The following is a 21,207-nucleotide window of genomic DNA, read 5'->3' as shown; positions in this document are numbered from 1 at the left end:
CAGATTCTTTTTGCATACAAATATCAGTGCTTTAATATTTCACTCGTATCGTGTACCCTGACCATAACTCCTTCAGTTATTGAATAAATGATGACTAGCGACAGTTATGATCGCAGATAATTTTCTGTCTATGATATATGAGCGCAGGTTCCTAGTGATAACCGTACGTTTTAGTTTATAAAGTACGCAGTAGAGTAATCTGTTTAGGAATCAGAAATGTTGTCCCTACAGTATGGTAATGACATTGACGTCAACAAAGAAATAAGTATACTGGGGTTGTATTTGTACAAATGTTGTAATATATTTGCGTGGATTAAATAAATGTGTAATTTGCATACTGAAATTAGTACATATTTTGAGTTTGTAGCTTTGAAAGGGCGCTCGTTTTTGATTTGTATATAAAAATAAATTGTCCTAGAAATTGGGACATGCCGTTCGATGTCAGTGTTTTGTGAGTTTTGTGGCAAGCACTGACTATTAGCAAAGATTGTTGTTTTTATTTTGGGGGCAAGTTTCATGTACATGATCCAAAGCCATGCTGACATACAGGTTGTACCAAATAGGGTGACCTATAAGCAAGAATATACCAACATACATGTACTTCACCTGCATCACTGCATAAACAATGTATCTTGGTGTGTTTGCCGACTCGGCAGATCTGATGTCTTTGCATTTTTCACTGCGAAAGGTTAACTCTGTCAGTCCAGTGTTTATAGGTACCGGCTTTGACCTTCTGCTGACTGACCCAATGCATTGAAGATCATCTGATCATTTCCAGCGATCGAATGTGGTCATGTGATTTTTGTCAATGAGACAGTGACAAGGGAGGGAAGCCTATAGACTTGCTCCAAGTCCGGGCATATAAATATCAAAACAGAATAAGTTGAGAGATAAACTTCAGCAGATCTGAAGACTGTCGCGTTAGTGGTAGGCTGTTGCTAAGATCATCGGGTGGCTTGGCCAGCTAGTAACTGCTGCCAAGAAAGCCAAGTGACTGGGGTCAGTCCATTGATAGAGTTATTTTGAAGTGTTTTTCTCTGATTTGTTGAATCATGACTGACATCATTGACTGATATCTGGCACTCATTTTGTAAATCAGTGAAATCGATTGAAATTAAACATGTCATAAAATACAAAATTAAATGAATAGATAAATGAACAAATGGGTAAATAAATGTCAAAAATAGTTGTAAATCAATACACACACACATATATACGTATATATGTGTGTGTATATATGTATATGTGTGTGTGTGTGTGTGTGTGTGTGTGTGTTTATTGATTTATAATTATTTGTATGTTTGAATACATGGAGTTAGGTAGGATACAGTAATCTCCTTGTACTCGTTGGAGGCCTCAAAGTGCAGTCAGTGTATTTCAGTGTACAGTAGTATTTTGGTTCTGATGGCTGAAGCAGACAAACTAATCCTTTATTGGCGTGTTAGTTTAATTGTTTCCTGTGATGTTGCCTGTCCTAAGGTGTCCATAAAGGTATTGTAAACTGGAATTTCCGTTTTATCCGGTGGTTAATCTCAATTGCAGCCTGTTTGGGAATATGATTCCCAGTGGCGATGTCTTGTGATGATAAGGGGACACTCTATACTGCTCCGCAAAGGGTGCCATTGATCAGTCTTTTAAAATAAAAGTTTCTGTGGCGTGATTTGATCCCATCCACTAGAGAATGAGTATTTTGAAGGTGTTCCTGACTGACTTCGCTGATGCAAAAGGTAGTATGTGCCTTGAAAGTGAAAGACTGAAACTTTTGCTCAGGGAATCTTTCAGCCATACTCTTTCAAAATCAAGAATATAAATTTATGGCCACCACAGAAATTTGGGTAGTAGAGAAACAAATTACCTAATATAAACAATATTTGAAATTCAAAATGGCCGCCATCCCTGTGTTAAAGTCTATAGAGAAATGGCCGCCATCCCTGTGTTAAAGTCTATAGAGAAAAAAAATTTTGATTTTCGAAAAACTAAGACAGTAAAAATATTTCTTACACCAAGAGCTTTACTGTAAAATGAGCCCCGACATGTTATAGATCAGGAAAGAATTGTAAAAGTTTGAGAATCCAAATGTCTGTCCCCAAGGCGCATTCTACCTTTACAGTTTCTTCACAAAGTGAAGAAACTGAGTATGTCTCCTTTTAAAAAACATTGCAAGTTGATAGTGAGCGTTAAGTGTTTCGTCCCAAGAAGTTTTGTCATAATTCATAAGCCATTCTCTCATCCTTTATCTGTATTTCTCTCGCTGTTGTTTAGTATTCTAATGTATACATTGAGTTGTCAAGGGGTAGCCATCTGAATGAACTAGTTTTCAGGTCTGAGTTCAGGCGTTGTATCTATATCTGATTTCCGGACACTGTCGGGTTAGCCAGGGTCTATTTAATGTGACAGATCTCACAGCCCATTTCCCTTGTGCAGGGCAGTGATGGTTTCTAGGACTCTCCAGAAGTACATTGACCTGCGGTGCCGGCAACTTTCCTTCTGAGAAAAAGTTTATAGAAACTTGAAGCCTCTGCTTACAGACTGCCTATTTTTCTAGGGCATAGTGTATATCCCCTTTTTGTAAAGTGGTCAAAAGAGTATCATGACTGACTTTTGTTTGACAATTTGGTCTTGTCGTAACCATTGATAGTAATATTGGACTATGTAAAGGTCTTTGTGGATTGAAGATCCTTTCACTGGAAATGCAAATTGATAGTTTAAGCTCCTGACTTGGCCAAAATATTGGCAAATTTTTTGTTCTACAAATGTCAGTGAAGATGTGTTGAGACTAAAGAAAAAAAACGGACAACCCTAACTATTTACAATTACATCTACCATGTTGTTTTTCCCGGAAAGTAATATCAGCCATTTTCACAAGTTAAAAAAATACTATTTCCAGACAAATAGATACTTAATTTCTGATCTCACCTCCAAAAATATATATTTTTTTAAATTTAAATCTTGTTGACCCCTTAATCTGTAAACTCTTTTCTGACCAGAGGACAAATTTTGATACTTTTTATAGCCATACCTCAAAAAATATGTTTTAAATATATATTTAATTATCCTGTTTCTGCTGTAGAAAGTGTTGTTTTATGATACTTCATATTTCTCATCCAGTTTTTTTAGCTCCGCTGTCAGCGACGCGGAGCTTATCAAATAGGTTGATTTTCCGTCGTCGTCCGTCGTCGTCCGTCGTCCGTCGTCCGTCGTCGTCGTCGTCGTCGTCGTCCGTCAACAATTGCCTTCTCCTCTGAAACCGCAAGTCCAATTGCTTTGAAATTTTATATGCGGTTCACTTGGGGTGACCTCACTTAAGTTTGTTCAAATCGTGGTGAAATTTGCATATTTGTATTTTTGGGGCATTTTTTGGTGTTTTTGGTAAAAAAATCTTCTTTTCTCAAACCGCTTGTCCGATTGCTTTGAAATTTAATATGCAGTTTACTTATGGTGACTTCAGTCAGATTTCTTCAAATCGTGGTGAAATTTGCATATTTGTATTTTTAAGGCAATTTTTGTCATTTTTGGTAAAAAAATCTTTAAAAATCTCTTCTTCAAAACTACTGGTCAGATAGCTTTGAAATTTGGTACATATGTCCCTAGGGATGATCTATTTAAGATTTGTTCAAATTGTGAAGAAATATGCAAATTTGCATTTTTAAGGCAATTTTGCCATTTTTGGTCAAAAAATGTATTTCTCAAAAAGTACTGGTCTGATAGTTTTGAAATTTGTATACAGGTTTCTATAGATGCACTTAGTAATATATATTGAATTTCTGATGAAATCTGTAATTTTGTATTTTTGGGCAATTTTTGCCATTTTTGGTCAAAAAATGTGTATTGCCAAAACTACTCATCTGATAGCTTTGAAATTTGGTATAGAGGTTCCTACACATGAACTAAATGATATGTATTGAAATTATGATGAAATCTGCAATTTGTATTTTGGGGGGCAATTTTTGCCATTTTTGGTCAAAAAATGTGTATTTCCAAAAGTACTCATCTGATAGCTTTGCAATTTAGTATACAGGTTCCTACAGATCACCTTAATGATATTTGTAGAAATTATGATGAAATCTGCGATTTTGTAATTTTGGGGCAATTTTTGCTATTTTTGGTCAAAAAACGTGTTTCTCAAAAAGTACTGGTCTGATAGCTTTGAAATTGGTATACAGGTTCCTACAGATGAGCTAAGTAATATATATTTAATTTCTCCTGAAATCTGTAATTTTGTATTTTTGGGGCAATTTTTGCAATTTTAGGTCAAAAAATGTGTATTTCAACAACTGCTCATCTGATAGCTTTGAAATTTGGTATACAGGTTTCCATAGATGAACTACATGATATTTATTGAAATAATGATGAAATCTGCAATTTTGAATTTGTGGCAATTTTTCCCATTTTTGGTCAAAATATGTGTTTCTCAAAAAGTACTGGTCTAACAGCTTTGAAATTTGGTATACAGGTTTCTATAGATGAACTCAATTTGATCTTTTGAAATTATGATGAAATCTGCAATTTTATTTTGGGGGGGCAATTGTTGCCATTTTGGTCAGAAAATTTTATTCTCAAAACACTACTCATCAGATAGCTTTGGTTGACATGTTCCTAGGGATGATCCGATGTGATATATTCAAAGTATGATGAAATCTTCAATTGTGTATTTTTGCAGCTTATTTTAGCCACTTTTTTCTGGCCACTGCATTGAGCTATCAAAGATTTCCTCCTTCTTCATCAACATGTGTCAAAAATAGTTATTCTCTACATAAACACAGCGGAGCTATATCGGCCGCTAGGTCGCTTTTCTATTTTATGTATAGTCTATAAAAAAGCTATAAAAAGTGTTCAAATTTCAGTGCTAAAAATGACTGTTTATGATGCTACATTTAGTACAACTAATTCGCTTCTGGTTAAAGTAACAGAAGGTGAAAAGAGGCCAACCAGTCTTTGAAAATAATTACATAAATAAATAAATGTGCATACAGCGTAGTATTATTTTGTCAGGCTGGAATTGGATGAGTAAAGTTACAGAATAGAACAGCAGAAATAGGTTTCTGTTTTCCCGAAATAATATCAATGACACTGTTCCTGTTTCTCACCATGGCAAATCCATTTGCCGAGTGCAGGTCCCTCTCTGTACCAGCTCTGTTTATGCAGGTTCAACCACACTGTGGATCCTAAAGCAGGGACAAGACAGGGGAAGGGGGCCTTGGGGGAGGGAGGGGGGTGTATTGTTACCATGGAGGGCAACTCTTCATATTGATATCTGCTGTGTGCTGAAAATATTTTTTTTTACAGTCACAGGATTCACAACTGATTAATTAAATGCACCATGTTGCAGTGCAAGTGACCTTGATGGTTGGTGGGACTTGTTCTCCTGGTGCACTATTTATAAATCCAGCTGATTACTACCCGGTACTGGTAATTTGTTTACAAAACAAAGAGGAAATTGTTTGTACAATGCCTAGAGAAGAATTGCTTTCATGGATTTAAGTTGCAGGTTTGCTGAGAGACTGTCATGTTTGAAGAGGAAAAGTACAGGGCATAGTTATTTTAGGATGACCAGCTTATGTGACCTGTAGAGGGCGCAGTTCAAAAATACATGTAACATTCACTGCTAACATGAACTTTCTGAAATGCTTGATCAAGCTTTCAGTGTGGTGCATAAAGTTTCTATGTTGTTATGTGTGTGTTCAAAATTTTCCTGACAATCTGTCATTTTTATATGCAACGAAATCTTATCTGTTTTTTGTTCAAACAATTTGAGAGTCTAAAATAATCTGCCAGCCAGGCATACATTCACCATTGATAACAGTTGGTTTGGATCAAACCACGGTGGTGAAAGGGGTTACTGAACATGAATACCAGGGGAGTGGGTTGAATTGCCGTGTGGATGACATTGTGTCCGGTCATCAGTCAGCTAGCTCAGGTTCTTTGTGCTCTCTCAGGTTACCAGCAAGTTTCAGGTGGCATTTATATGGCATTGTGTAGACTCTATAGGGATTTCCAAGCCAGACGTGTAATGACAGATGGCCCAGAGCAGTGAGGTAAAACAAACAGGGGCAAACTTCCACTGATGCAAGCCATGTCCTCAAATTCTGTAAAGGTCAGGCCGACCTTTTCTTGGGCAGAAAGTCATTCAACTCATAGTTCTTCACTCCCAGAGTGAGTCAGCTTTCCAAAAAGCGTGGCGCCACCTATCAAAAGATGTTTTCAGGTGGTGAATAGTATAAGGAAATCCAGTGTCTCACAAGTGTGTGCCCTCTTTTACTGTGTGAATCTAATTACAAAAGAATTACACTTCTCAGTAAAGTGACAGGAGGTCACTCTATAAGCCTTTTGTTTTTAATTTTACATATGCTGATCCAGTGATCTTTTATAAAACATTTCAAATTTTATAAGTTACAACATATTTCTTATTATTTGCTTGGTCAACAGTGAGTGCTGAAGCATTAATGGAGTATACATTTATGATTCAGTGTATGTTCAGTGAAAAATGGGAAAACAAGTGACAGGCATGAGATAAATATTTTGCATCATGTTGTCTCGTTCATGAAAGTTGTGGTGGCCATCTTGTAAAATTCAGTGGCCATATTTGGATAGTACTTCCATGCAGCCGACAGACTTGAAATCATTTTGCAACATTTCAGGGCAGCTGCTTTGTTGAAGTCTAGGAAAGCAAAAACGCAATTGTCCTGTGGAGTTTTGTACATCGACGAACCCATTCACTATGAGAGTAATTTCACTTCTAAATTTGGCGCTTCCATATGATGCTTTCACCCTTGTCTTACCTGTCATTTCCAATCTCTTTAAGTCAGCAAACAGCAGTGTTGAGCAGAATTCCTTTATGTGTTTTCACCTACTTGGCCTAGTATGTTATCGAAAATTTAGTCAGTGAAAAATCAAGTGTTTACAGTATTTGTACTTTCAAAGGCCTTCAAATTTTCAAGTCTTTGTTCAAGTGCAGAAAACATTTGGCTCACTGGGTGTACCATACCTGATGGTGACATATGAACTTGACTGGATAAGAGTTCTGAAGGAGCATTCAAGTTCTTACATTAGAGAGCCATCGATGAACGAGACTCTCTCCCATAAGTGTGTGTACACCATGATTTCCATGGAGTTCTAGATAGGCAGAAAATATGATCTCAACTCTGAAAAGGATGAAAGAGGCTCTATCGTATATGTCTGAAGCCCGATAACATACAAAGTGTGGGAAAAAATTCAGTATGTCAAGATGTTTATTAAGTACTGTGGCAATGATCCAGTCTTTTTTCCCTCAAACAGTGGGCAAGGTAGCTTATTCGATAGGTTTTATCATATAGAATTTCACTGGGGGAAACAAGTGAAACCGTAGAAGTGATGTCAGCTGTCTAGGGAGAGTAGTTCAAGTGAAAATCAATATGCCAAGATTGATAGCGAAAAGGTGGTGTCATCTATTTTTGCAATGTGACCATAGAGGTCAGTGTACATTGTTGGTTCTCATTTCTCTCATTTTTTTTTTTGCCTTTTAGGTGAGAAGAGGGTCAAAGGTTAAAACCGTTGGTGATGTTCGAGTTGAAGTGCACAAAGAGCGTCCCTTACCGAACGACAGTGACCGCCTTTTGGAGTGGACTAAAAGCCGCTATGGTGTCACGACGTCATTCACGGAGATTCAAAGGGCGGATTCTATTTCTGTCAGAGTTGGAGAAGGTTTGTGCAGTGAATTAATCTTGTAACAATGTTTGGGGGGAATGTCATGTCATAGGTGAAATGCGGATTGTGAACTAACTGTCAGAAGAGTCAAACAAATAGGCGTAGTTGAAGTTTCCAAATGACCTTAACCAGCGTACTTTTACATTTTGATGGTTTTCTGTTGCTGGCAGTTGTGAAACGTAGGACCAACGCACTGTCATATGGAGTGAAAAAAGTATTTTTAACCTCTTTAATATGATCTCTCTTTTTTCCCCCTGGCAGAATCCCTACTACCTCCAGATTGCATCATTGCCAGCAACTTCTTTTCTCCAAACACCCTGGCAGCGTACCACGAGAAGCAGCCATCAACTGGATGTGCTGTGCCTGAGAATGAAGGACTTGCAAACAGGGAAATCCATGTGATCGAGGTCCATCAGATCAGCAGGCAGACCAGAGACAGTAATGTGCAAAATGTCGTCCTGAATGTTTTGCCACGAGAGGAAGAAGAAGCAGAAGAAGAAGAGTTGAATAAAGATGTCCTCCTTATCCTCAAGGGTCCCACTCAGGTGAACTGGAAGGTGTCAGCGGAGAGGATGACGGGAACTCTGGATATCCTGGTAAGTTTGTAGAACGAAGAATGTTAGTTAAAGTGGTCTGTTTACCTTCCTAGCCCCCACTCACGGTTGAAAACAGAAGAGGAAAGAAAAGGAGGAAGGTACAAGTAGTCAAAGCAACACCACACATCCAGCCAGCTGTTCATTCTTTTGAAGCCCCATTTGTACTGATCTGGTGTTGTTTTTGTTTTGACCATGTCTGACCTCCATCTAAACAATGTTTTCACTTTCACAGAGTAGATTTCTCTGTGCTCAACTGATATTACCCCTAAATGTTAATTACACCAAACATTGTTGGCAACTCCTCAGTTTAGACAGTACATCTGGTTCCTGTATTGCCAATGGTTCAGTGCAAACCACTTTATCACATGACTGGATTAGACCATTTTATGGTCAGGGAGTGTCAGCCATTGGTACAATACCATTCTTGGTGGCAGCAAACTGTGTGTGTAGCCATTCAGACTCTAAATCAAACCAGTTTTTTGTTCAATCTAGATGTTTCGACGCAATCTTTTTCAAAGGTGAGCTTTGTGGAGCTCAAGTGGGAACCCACAATTCAGGAGTCTCGTGTACGCTTACAAAAATGTACATGCAAAAGGAAACTCTCTGTTTCATCAGTGGCCACCAAATTAGGAATGAAAAGCAGTTTTATGCTTTCAAGTGTACTCACATACTGTTTTGGTTTTTCCCTGCCAGACAAACGGTAATGTTGATACCGACAGTGTTGATCTGGAGTCACTCAGTATTTCAACAGACAGAGAGACAGAAAGCTTATCAAAATCCGGCAGGGATCTGGTCAGCTGGGTTGTGCGACATTATGGACAGCCGGTGTCTTTCACAGAAGCTCAGCTGGCAAATATGTTCAACATTTATCTCAGGAAGACAGGTAGGAAGTACAAATCATGTGTAATAGGTTTTCACCGATTCAGCGTCTGTGATTTGAATATTCATGACAGCTTTGAATATGCAATGAGCAAATTAACATACGTAGTTTTGTGGATGTCTTGAATATTTGTAGAATGTACAATGAACAGAGATGAAGTGTGTCAAATTTTGTGAGGAAAATGTTTGTCTTTTGTAAATTTGAGTCGAGCCCACATGCTATACATGCATTTCCTGTAACATAGCTCAAGAAAGGTTTGTTGGAAAAGGCTCGGTCAGTACCTGCTTTGTTTTTCACCTTTAATTGAACTTGACTTCTAACCTGAAGACTTGTCACAGTCCTTTCAGATGAAGATGAACCGCCCGTCATTAACCTGTCACAGACCAAAGAGATCATACGCTACGGGATGGCCGTGGATTGCCACTCGCAAGGAATCGATGTCGCAGTGAAGAGAGAAAACCTAGGGATATTTGACATTTCAGGAGACAGCCTGTCCTTGGAAGACAGAGAGTGCAGGGCCTCGGCAAATGCCACTCATTTCATACTAAGAACAACATTGGATGGCTGTGGCACACAATACCACATACAGAACCATGCTGGGATATTCACCAATGCTGTGAGTAGATATAACTTCTGCAATTTCTCTGGGTTCAGTTGAATTTTAATTGCAGAGGAGAAATTAATTTTCTGTGTTAGACTCTTTATCCAAAGGGGCTTTATGGAGGAGGGGGGTTCGCAGGTTGGAGTGTATATTCACAAAAAGTGGCTGGATTAACTAAGGTTGACCATATTAGATATCAGCCAAAGTGAAATCTCTGTTCTTGTAATGTTTGCCATTCTTGTCTCTTATCTACCAATGTCAGATAATCAGGTTATATGAAATATGAAAAACAAAATTTTAGATCAGATTATCTGGACTACAAAGTTGTACACACTCTGCTTGTGGTCTTGGTAGAGATGCTGTCTTTACAAACAGAGTTACTCTAATTGATGAATGGCAGCATTTGTTTTGATAATTTGATATGGATATTTTAACTTCAGCCCTATTTTTAGTGTGTTTTTTCCAAAGACACTAATTTCAACTTCTGTGATGGTGCCAAAATGGGTCAGTCACGAGGGTATAAAACGGTATGAATTTGCAGATATATTTGCTGCAAAAGGCACCATCCTTGTTCTTATCGTTCACCACAGTCTGTGGCACAATGTAAGTTTCACATCACCATGACCACTGTTGCTTCACCCTTTCCATAGCTTGTCATCACCCGGGAGTTGACGGTGGAGGGCAGCGCCATGGAACCACCAGCAGGATCCATCACAGGTCAAGGCCCTATCAGTGACGATGAAGACCTTGAAGCTATCGAGATTGAGTTCTCTTGCGAGTACTCAGTCGGTCGGGTTGAAGAGGACAAGACCGAGAGACCGAAAGAGGTTTCGACACGCGTGAACGACTACTCAATGCAAATGTTTGAAACGAATCTGTACCTGAACGAGCACAAGGATTTCCCATGGATTGTCAGCAAGGACCATTCCCAAATTCACGTACAGCTGCAGTTGAAGACAGACCTGAACATGTTTGGTGTGATGCCACAGAACTGTTGGCTGTCCGGCAACAGTGAGTCAACCAGGGGCCCAGGGGCAATACTGCTGATTGAGAATGGGTAAGTTTGGTCGGAGCATGACTCCCTGTGTGTAGGTGTGTATGTTGTGTGTTTGTGTTTTCATATAAAAAGGGCCATTAACTGTAACTTTTGATGATTTTTTCACTATTTTTACTTTGTATATGAATCACAAGTTCTTGTACTACTCCCAAAAGCACATTGAAACACCAACTATTAATCTAGTCAACACAGCGGCTATATGTGTAAAATGTACTGTTTTTGTTTACATTTGTAAATTCTAGTCCGGACCAGAATTCACTCGTCAACAACAACGGTACAGTTTACACACTTACAGGCTCAGTTGACAAGCTGAATACTTGGTATCTCAACACGCTTTGTGGAGAAGAACAGGAACTTGCAATCGACATTCAAAACAGAAAGTGAAATAAAAGCATCAATATTTACAGGTTGTAGCCCTCCAATGCTTGTATACTGAATGTAGTATGTGCATGAAATAATTGAAAAAAATTTATTGTACAATCATTTTGCAATGTAAGAAGACCAGTGGGCAGAGAATGGAATTGCTAGATAAGCAAAAAAGTACTTGTTGTGTCACCACATCATAATCTACTAACAAACACACTCCTTCTCTATGCTGTAGATGTCATGACTCAGCTCTGGTGACAGATGACAATTCAGACGATGATTTGACTGGTCGATTTGGCATGCCCCCTGAATTGCAGCCCTATCGCTTCGGGTTCAAGGTGACGTCAACTGCGCCCCAGTACCTACACTGCGAGATCACAACTTGCTTACAACAGAAAATGCCCAATTTTCCCTTGCCTCTGGTAAGTTTTCTTGAGGTGTGACTCGCTCCTTCAGAATGTCCAAAATACTGGTGCTGTTGTTTGAACCCTTGACACCACCATGATTTGGCCCTGATCCATTACCAATGGTTATTGTGGATCCGTATACAGGGCATTTGGGTTGAATTGGTCCAAAATGTAATCAAAAGTAGGCATTTACTCCATCCTTGCCTGTACCAGGTCTATGTGTCGTTCCGCAGGTGCAGTCTTTGTTCTGCATCTGACCAACTGCTGTGGGAGATTATTTCAAATCTCCCATGCTATAGCAACCAATCCCCATCTATTTTATATACACCTGCCCTTGAGGAATCAGGAAATAGCCTGTTAGGTGCCGTCTGGTTGGTCAGCAGTTATGGTCAGAAGGATAGACTTGAAATACGTGTACTATGTCATTGGTCAGATGTAGCAACTTGTCAGAAACAGAATCAGAACAGTTAAGAACTGCGAATAACAGGGGTAAAGGACTGAGTCAATCTGAACAGATCAGATTGGTGTTTTGATCGCATGTCAAACTGAGACATCACTGACTCGTATGTTTTGCCATGCCTTTGTTGAAGGTTTCTCAGACCATCTGGGATTTCAGGACTGACACTTTGCATGTTGCTTGAATGAATAAGTGCAGCCCAGGTGGTTTGATATTTGTGCTAAGCTCTGATTTCTAGTATTATTCTTTGCTTTGGATTGGTTGAAGATTTGCTGTCAGCCTCCAGGTTGCCTTTAAGTTGAAAGGTTGGGTGTGTTCATATGATTTAACTTGTTCATACGTTTAATTATATTCACAGTGTCTGAGTCAAGTTGAACGATGCATTCAGTTGCAAGCCCAGCCAGATCTTGACTATTCCTCTCCGTTAGGGCATGGCCACAAGTACCTCGGACCCTTCAATGTACAAGGTAAGACAAACTATTATCTTTCCAAAGTTAAATTTTATTCCGCGGTTGGAAGCTTTTCCTTTAAAGGCATGGTTCAGGCGTCAGATTGTCTTGCCAGGAAATTTACTTACTAGATTACAATTTCAATTGAAACAAAAGGCTATGACACCTTCATAATCCTCTTACAGACTAGAACACACTTGATCCCTGGGATCGATTCCTCTACCTTTAATCTATGAACAGGCATTTGATAAATTGTTATGTTGTTTTGGTTTACTCGTCAGCTTATGTTTGATTTCCTCAATAATGATATTTATTTATGCAAAGTGGATTAATGAACACTTTCTGAATATGCATTATCAACCTATAATGAGTCATTATCAATGGATGGTCTTAATTGGCCTAAAACTCTGTATTATGTGTTACTCTAACGAAAGTCTTGTCATACTTGGTTCAATATCTTAAAGGGACATTCTTCAATCCCTGGTTCTCACATAAGCGGTTGTTGACATTGACAGTTTATGTGATTGTAATCCTTTGTGTGTTGTTTACAGTTACTGAATTTGCCTCCAGATAAAGCTGATAACAAACCTGCCCCTTTAAACTCAGTCTGCCATGGAAAATAGTGTATCTGGAGCATAGTGATTTTTAGCAGTACAAGGAAAAATCTTGGCATGAAATGGCGTGAAAAGAAATGTGTCACACATTATTTGAGTCAGCTCGGGTCTCTCAGAATGTTTTAAAATGAACGGTTACCTCTGTTTTTTTTACAATTTTTATTTGTGATAAACCTGTTGGATATCATTGAATATTCCGGCCATTTTTCTTGCAGGAAAAGAAACGGAACCAAAACCACCTAACAAGAATGTTAATCTGAAGCAGTCAGGAGATGAAGAGGAAACAGAAGAACCTCCTACAGGAGGGAACTTACAACCGATCAATGAAAGTAGGTGCTTTTAAATCATTCTTGATGGTGCCGTGTTTACATGCCATAGAGTATGGCACATCATTATCACACTTTTTGTTCTCACTTTCCTGATTGAAAATGATTTATTATCCAATGTCATGGTGGCATCAAGTTCACAATTTGCATACCAGACTCCATAGTATGGGGAGTGACGGTTCTGTTTTTTAACATGGAGGGCTCCCATCTGTCATCTGAATGCAAAGGGCTTAAATTTTTCATCTCCCTTTCTGCATCACAGGGACTTGTCAACAGCAAACTTATGCCATTAATATTGAAGCCCATGGACCACGTCCTTTCATGTGCCTCCTTTGAGCTATCATGTATGTAAGTTAAAGAGGGATCGTGCTGTCAGTTTTTGGTTTTGTTTATAATCATGGTATTTTTATTTTTTCTCTTGTACAGTTATTATCGGGCTTGAAACCGGTGCAGTTGTTGGAATTGCCTTCGCGGCATTTGTCATCGGTGTTCTGTTGACGGCAGCTTTGTGGTATATTCACACACACACAGGTACGTAACAGCGTCTGTTCATATTTTCGCAGGGTGACAAACGCCATGAAATTTTCAAATGGCAAGTTTTTCGTGCTCCTTTGGTCAAAGATTCAGTGGCAAATCATGCAATTCACAGCATTTATTAGATACATTATGTCATCCGTGAATTCTTCCCATATCCACGAATTTGAAAACAAGTAGCGTGGGGCCTAGGGAAACTGTACAAAATCTTGTGTCAGGTCAAAGTATTAAGATTGCTCTCAAAATCTGTGGTACCGCAACTTGGTTGTAAAATAAATAGTTTTGTGTTCTTGACAGCTAGTTAGTGGACATTGTGTCTTGCTGTGTATAGTTTTTCAAATGACTCTGTTCACGCTGAAAAATCTCAGTTTATGCATCACTTATGAAGGCCTTTAGGGATTTCTTTGAAAATTTGTTCCTTTAGCTCATCTGCAACTTTCCAACCTTCCATTTGTAGGACCAGTTGTGCCAAAACAACCGCAGCAGCCTACACCGGCAGAACACCAGCCTCTGCAGTCACAGCATTCGCAGTTTGGTCAACTCCAAGGTGTAACAGTCAGTAATGGTCCCACTGCCAATGGACATGCAGTCCATTCCTATCCGTACCCATCTTCAATGTCAACACCAATGTCAGCCATGTCAACGTAAAAGCAAATGAAAACAAACAAACAAACATTTTTACCCACCTCCAGTGACCCCTGTATACCTCTTCAGGAATGGTACAGTCCAATGTCCTTCATGACTGGATTGTACCACTGTATGTATGGTTAAAAGAAAAGGGGGTCAGTTTATGGTTTGAAAGAGCACAGATCTGAGAATGGCTCCACCAGATAACCTCCTGGAAAAACTCAATGGCAAATTGTGCATTGCATAGCATTTATCAGATACATTCTGTCATCCATGAATTCTTCCCATACAAAGTCTGTTTATCATATTGAGGATAAATCAGAACATTACAGCCATGATGTAAGAATGAAATTATTTTAAAGGCTGTCAGGCTCATCGAGAAGATTGGCGACGGACACAGGAAGTGTATGTCATAAGTCAGTCAATCGAAGGGATGAAAAAAAAAATCAAAAGATTACTTGTGTGACCAAAGTCCAACAATCTGCTTGAAATGTTTAAGTGATGACATTGGTGGTTTTATGACAAACATTATGGTTTCTTCAGGAATCACCATTTTGGAAGTGCTGTGCTCTTTCAAGTTTTATCACCAAGGCTAAAGTGATATCAGAAAATGTGAAAAAAAGTCTTTTGCAAAATCAGGGCATTTCATTACGTTGAACATGAAGCACCTTTATCAGGTATTTTTAGCAGAATTTAACTCAGAGATTTTGATTCAGTGTGACACGCACCTGTGTATATAACATATACCTACATATATTATATATATATTTCAAGATGTTTTTTTTTTCCTCTCACCGTAATTCCACTGAAGGCCACACGTTTGGGTAACGTAATGTTTAAGTGTCACCTGTGTTCGTAGTCAGGGAAATCCAGTCAATTGTTTCTCTTTGATTTTTTTTGTCCACTGTCCCATTAAGGTCTAAAATTTCTAAAGCGTGGGTATGTTTGAATCACTGGCCTATTCTGGTACAAGTATTTATGCTGCTTTTTATCCAGTGATGATGACAAAGCTTCGGTAAGACGTATGGGGGCGCTGTCTGTTTTTGACGCTTCGGTCATTCTGGAATATAGTGTGTGTACACTGTGCGATTGCAAGATGTAGACATCTTGAGAAAGAAACTACCTCATCTTGTCTGTTTGGCTGATCAACATAATGATTATGGATATCATGACTCCTTCCGTACAAAAATGCAGCCATATTGAAAAGCGCCCTCAGAGTTGACCATCTTACACCATGCGCACCGTGTTCAAGATTCTTGTCTGTTGCCCCGAAAGAGAGCCAGACCCCATAAATATGTGCCCAGCCTTTTTGTTTGCTGAGTGATCATGATGTGTCACCCCCTGAGGAGAATGCTGTTGAATTGTTAGGTAAAATGTGATAGGAAAGTGTGCCATATTGAAACGCATTAACTTACAAACCATTTCATTGTTGAAATTGGTATCACACGAGAAGAAGGTATAGAAGGAATATCAAAAAGTGGTTTATGACAGTGAGATCTCATTTTTTCTTCAAGTTCACTGCAACATACAAATCAGAGGATATCTGCATTCCAGGGGGTGGCACTACACATTAGAGTTTCCTTGTCTTTGCTCAGGGATGCTGAAGGACAATATATATAAGGACCTCAAGGAAATTCAGGTTGGAAAATACCCATTTAAGAGGTTGGGGCTAAGATGCTGCGAGGAATGCAAAAAGTATGATGGGGGTTGTGTATCAATAAAGAAAAGCAAGTAAGATTTTGTCTCAAATATGAAATTTTTCATTATGGAGGCAGCAGACATCTTGAATTGCTGTTAAAATGTATACTCTAAAAGATATACCGTATGTAGTAAGAGATTTGTAAAACAGGACTTGTCTTAGGTCTGGCTACCTCAACATATCTTCATTTTTGTCGTCTTTTTTGTTTTCATTTTTTTTCGGAAATAACTCTATAGATACTCTTTCAAACATGCAGCTTTTCACCGCAGTTCAGATGAAACTTTGGCACTGCTGCAGCTGTGAGGGATTATATTAAAACTGTTCTTTGCAACGTCCTCAGAGGTTCAGTATTTTAGAATTTAAGAAAATTATGGAAGTGACAAAAGAAATTTGAGATTTTTTGTGCTGAACTCTGTCACTTTAACACAGTTTTTAAAGTCATCGATGAAAATCGGACATTACTATGGAAATAATATGCAGCTGAGGATAACACTTTCAAGTCAATTGTGAAATTTCAAAGGAGTAGGCGAGTCCTTTGAGTGTGATTGTGCTACCTCCTGATTTTGGGTTATTTTACTGTAGTAGTTAAAAGTGAACAATAGTTTACTTTCAGCGAATCTTTTTACTTGTTTCAATAGGGCTGTTCGGAAATGACATCATTGTTTTCTCATTAATATGCAAAAGTAAACACTTGTTCGCCTCTTTAGATGACACTTTCTTGAAATAAGGCATGCAAGTGGATGAAGATACTACCAAGTAGGTGACTGCTTGTGGTACAGTGAAAACTGGAAGATATATTTATCGCTCAGACTGCAAGCTACAACAATAGCCTCGCATGCAATATTGACAAAATTTGTCCACATGTCTAGCAGTTGTGCAGCTATATTTAGTAACAGACATGTTACCCCGAACAGCGCTGTTCATGAACAGACATTTTTTATCTGGTTGAGGTTGGCATTGAGAAGTAGTGTTCATCAGGTTTGCTTCATCCTGTTTTGATTGGGCAATTGAATATGACCCCTTCCCCACCGGACATTGGTAGATCCCACTTGTTTTCCATAGGGTGGATAGATCTATTTACAGGAAAGTGGGGATGACAGAGATTATGGTGACACATGTAGACAAACCCGTCCTCGCTTTTTACCTCAGGCAGTTGAAACTGTGTATCTTCACTACTTCACTTCATACTTCTTTCTTCTGGTTTACTTTAAGGGTAGTACACACTTTAAAAAATCTAGACTTAAAAAATTTTCCTCGACTTTCCTCAAGGAAACATTCAGCCATTCTCTTTCAAAATCAAGAATATAAATCCGAGATTACCATGTAAAGTTTGGTACTGAAGAAACAAATTACCTGTAATTTACCAATATTTGAAATTCAAAATGGCTGCCATGCCTGAGTTAACTATGTATGAAAAATTAAATTTTTCAATTTTCACAGAAATAAGACAGTGAAAATGTTTTTTTACTCCAAGAGCTCAAAAATTATGGCCACACACAGATCGGAGAAGTATCGTAAAAATTTGAGACTTGCAATATCTGTTCGTCAGACACATTCTACCTTAAAAATCAAAGACCAAAGTCTACCGTCCTTCCGTTTTTGACAACTTTACTGAGCATATTCCAAACTGGCCTAACCTTAATGTGCAGCAAATATGGTAATAAATGGCCATATGAAAATTACTGGCAAATCTTGTTAAGAAATTGTAAAAAATGCAACCAAACCAACAGCGCAACAATCGAACTATTCAGGTATCCCTGCTTCTACCTCAGTTGTTAAAAAACATCAACTTAGATATACCTCAATATAGCTTCCCAAAGAGCCTTTTCAACAGAATTTCATTGCATGCCATCATGGCTGTGAGCCAGTACGCGGCAGCTATGACTTTGAAGTCTGCGATTTCCCTTTCAAAACAGGATTGAGCAAAACAAGGGGGAAAAAGGCAAAAAAGCAATCAAGTATAACAGGTGTTCTGTCTCTTGTACTTTGATAAATCACACCACAGTATCAATGAGTTTACATGTAACTTATGGTGTAACATTTCATAGTCGACGTTTGAGAGAGGGAAGGGTAGCACTTCTTTCAATAGCCGGTAGAATTCTAGGGGGAGTTTTTCTGTAATTGTAAAAGCTACTGGTGCTGTGGAGAACACCATGGTCAGTAGACGTCTCTCCTACTGTCTATGATAACACAGGCACTGGTTACAGTCAAACATGGAAACTATCTGTTCTAAGTTTCATCTGGAGATGACACTTTTCTTGTTTTGTAACTCGCATGTATTTTCCATCGTAATTTTATCTAAACTCATGAGAATCATCCAAGCAACTGACAGCTCTGATAAGAGAGAATTTTGATGCTGAAAACTGCAGTGATCTCGTGCAGCACTGCCAAAATAAGTTCCTAGGTCATAGGTCAAACTGTGAAAATTTAAATTTTTTTTTTACAGTTGTGAATTCGTGTTTTTCCTCTATCCTGGGGAGGAGATGTTTTATTTTGATAAATACTATAAATATACGAAATGCAGCTGTCAAAAAAAATGATACACTCAAGTAATATGTGCACTTTTTATGGACTTGTCTATCGGTGTTCCGTTTAGACTGTTTTGTGGTCTGTTTGTTGTCGGCAGTATGTCATGAATTTTAGATCGGCAATATCACAAAAAACTGACGGTATCAGTGTGTGAGATTTGCATTAGTTATATTGTCGTACAGGGTTGTGCCAGAACATGGGGCTTGGCATGTGCATGTATGTGTAAGCTGAAGCGCACCATTTGTACAGGCAGCAAAACACTTAGCCAACTGTTCTCTGGTCTACTGGCTGCGTAAACAGGAATAGATGCTAGTAATTAATAAAGTGGCAAGAAATTAAAATATTAAAGTAAAAATAATGAATGAATAAAAAAAATTGTAAAAATTTGATGATAACCTTTCCTAATTGTATAAAGTATTTTAATTCAGGGAGATGTTATTCCTTTCCACATCATCGATGACCGACTTCATCTCATAGTATTTCGTACAGCAGAAAGAGGACTGCACGATTATTTTATTCCAGGAAATATTATGGTATTGAGGTCATGCACTCAGCGCAGTTGACAGTACAAGTTGAAGTATTCTATTTTATTTGTGAAACGATGCGTGTCTGTAGTACAGTGCTGCTGCTCAGTTGTAGGCATCACTCAGTGTTTATTATCAGACGCTCACAGAGGTTAATGATCTGAAATTTTTTAAAAATATGTAAAAATTCTATTTTGGATAATTATTCTTATTCTTTTAGAATTTTTCCGGATATATTTATTAGAAGCCCCGAGGTACATGAACCATCCCGTGTACACTTGCAATGAACAAGAAGAAGTTACTTTGCTTCTGTTGTGTTATCGTTTCTCATGCAAAACTGATTAGAAATTAAAATTGATGCTGTTATCTGTGTAGAGAAAGGCTGTAGGTAGGGGAACGGTTTGTTATGGAGACGAACAATTCTCAAAAGTAACAAGACTTTGTGTTGTCAACTTGCTTGTGGATAAATGGGTTTAAAAATGTAATCAGTTTATGTGTTCGAAAGTTTAATGATGGCAAACCATTTTTTTTGGTGCTGAACGAACATTAACTGCACATAAAATTGGTCAGTATTTATGAGTTTGGTTACGTTAAGAATGGAAATTAGTCAGATTTCAATCTTGTTAATTAGTTCCAGTGGTCCTTTTAAGGCACCCTCTGGAAATGTTCATTTTGATTGCATTCATTAGTCATTTCTTTCTTTGTCAGAATTTGTTTTTTTTTTACATGAATTTCTTACGGCAAGCAAAACTTCGTCATGGATTGTAAATGAAAGGTGTAAATGTTGACAAATTCTCTTGGACTTTGTTTGGTAGTTGTGTTCAGAAGTCCAGAGAAGAAACTATTAAAATCAGACCACTGGAGTTGATTCTGTAACACATCTGCCAGTAACAGCATGGAATTTCATTGTACCTTGTGTTCAGAGCTGTCACTGTCTCCCTCATGCTGCTTCTTGCAATGAAATAAGTATTCGCTTTCTGTCTGGCACTTGATGCCCAACACGGCTGCTAGGTGTCTGCGTGTGTTGATGTTTGTGTATGTATGTGTTTGTAAAATTGCATAAACGTATTTTGGAAAAAAAGTGGGAAAAAAGTTGTGAAAATGTTTTTGAGAATCTATGGGTATGTGTGTGTGGAGAATGTATAATTGTCATTTTTAGGTGTCTGTGAACAAACACCTGCTTTGCAGCGGGTATTCTGAGAAACGTCTCAGTCAATGTAAAATGAGAAACAAAAAATAGGGGGTATTTTCTCATTTCTGTAAATAGTCTTTTAAATTCTAAAAGTGAAATCTTTTTCCCCATTTACCAATGTTTTCAGTTAATTTTAATGCCTCTTTCATTTCTTGTTTCTTCCTTTTTAATTTTTTTTTGGAGATATTTGTAGTTTGTGTCAAAAAAAGTGTTTACCTTTTAAGTTGTATCGTCTCGAACCTCATTTGAAGGAAATAATAAAAATTCTGAAAATTAAATTTGTCATGGCATTGATGTTTTTTGTGATAGTAGCTGAATTTAGTGTCTGCACTCATAATGCAATTGTGATGATCAACATTGTTAATAACATTTAGGAAAATAGAGACATTGAGTTACAGTAAAGAAATGACAATTTTATGTACAGTAATATGAAGCATTGTGAGAAGTGATAAAATCTCAGAGGCCAATCTTGCTTTGAGAAAATGGCACTGCGACTTCATTAAAAAAAAATCAATTGAATTTTTAGCTCACATGTGTTAAACACATGGGCTTTATGCCTCTGTGTTGTGTTTGGTTTTTTGATAAGATAAAAGTTACAATCAATGCATATCTGATTCAGCCAAAGATTGAGAGAAACTGACCATAACTTCTGCAACTGCACAGGTG

At 38.1% G+C, this 21,207-nt stretch overlaps 1 protein-coding gene across 1 annotated transcript in view; it reads left to right on the top strand.

The window, feature by feature from the left end:
* The window catches only part of LOC139114341 (transforming growth factor beta receptor type 3-like), a 50,855-nt gene extending 30,036 nt beyond the window's left edge, over positions 1-20,819 (top strand). Inside the window, exons 4-13 of the mRNA XM_070675999.1 lie at positions 7,503-7,680; positions 7,945-8,279; positions 8,973-9,162; positions 9,498-9,775; positions 10,411-10,817; positions 11,419-11,605; positions 12,406-12,514; positions 13,326-13,439; positions 13,863-13,967; positions 14,428-20,819. Coding sequence (XP_070532100.1) covers positions 7,503-7,680; positions 7,945-8,279; positions 8,973-9,162; positions 9,498-9,775; positions 10,411-10,817; positions 11,419-11,605; positions 12,406-12,514; positions 13,326-13,439; positions 13,863-13,967; positions 14,428-14,618 — 2,094 coding nt within the window. The 3' untranslated portion in view covers positions 14,619-20,819. The remainder of the gene's footprint in view (positions 1-7,502; positions 7,681-7,944; positions 8,280-8,972; positions 9,163-9,497; positions 9,776-10,410; positions 10,818-11,418; positions 11,606-12,405; positions 12,515-13,325; positions 13,440-13,862; positions 13,968-14,427) is intronic.
* Positions 20,820-21,207: the final 388 nt, after the last annotated feature.

This window comes from Ptychodera flava, chromosome 16 (assembly GCF_041260155.1).
Source record: "Ptychodera flava strain L36383 chromosome 16, AS_Pfla_20210202, whole genome shotgun sequence".
Taxonomy (NCBI): domain Eukaryota; kingdom Metazoa; phylum Hemichordata; class Enteropneusta; family Ptychoderidae; genus Ptychodera; species Ptychodera flava.
The sequence above is the reverse complement of the archived record's forward strand: the minus strand, read 5'-3'. Positions and strand labels throughout refer to the sequence as shown.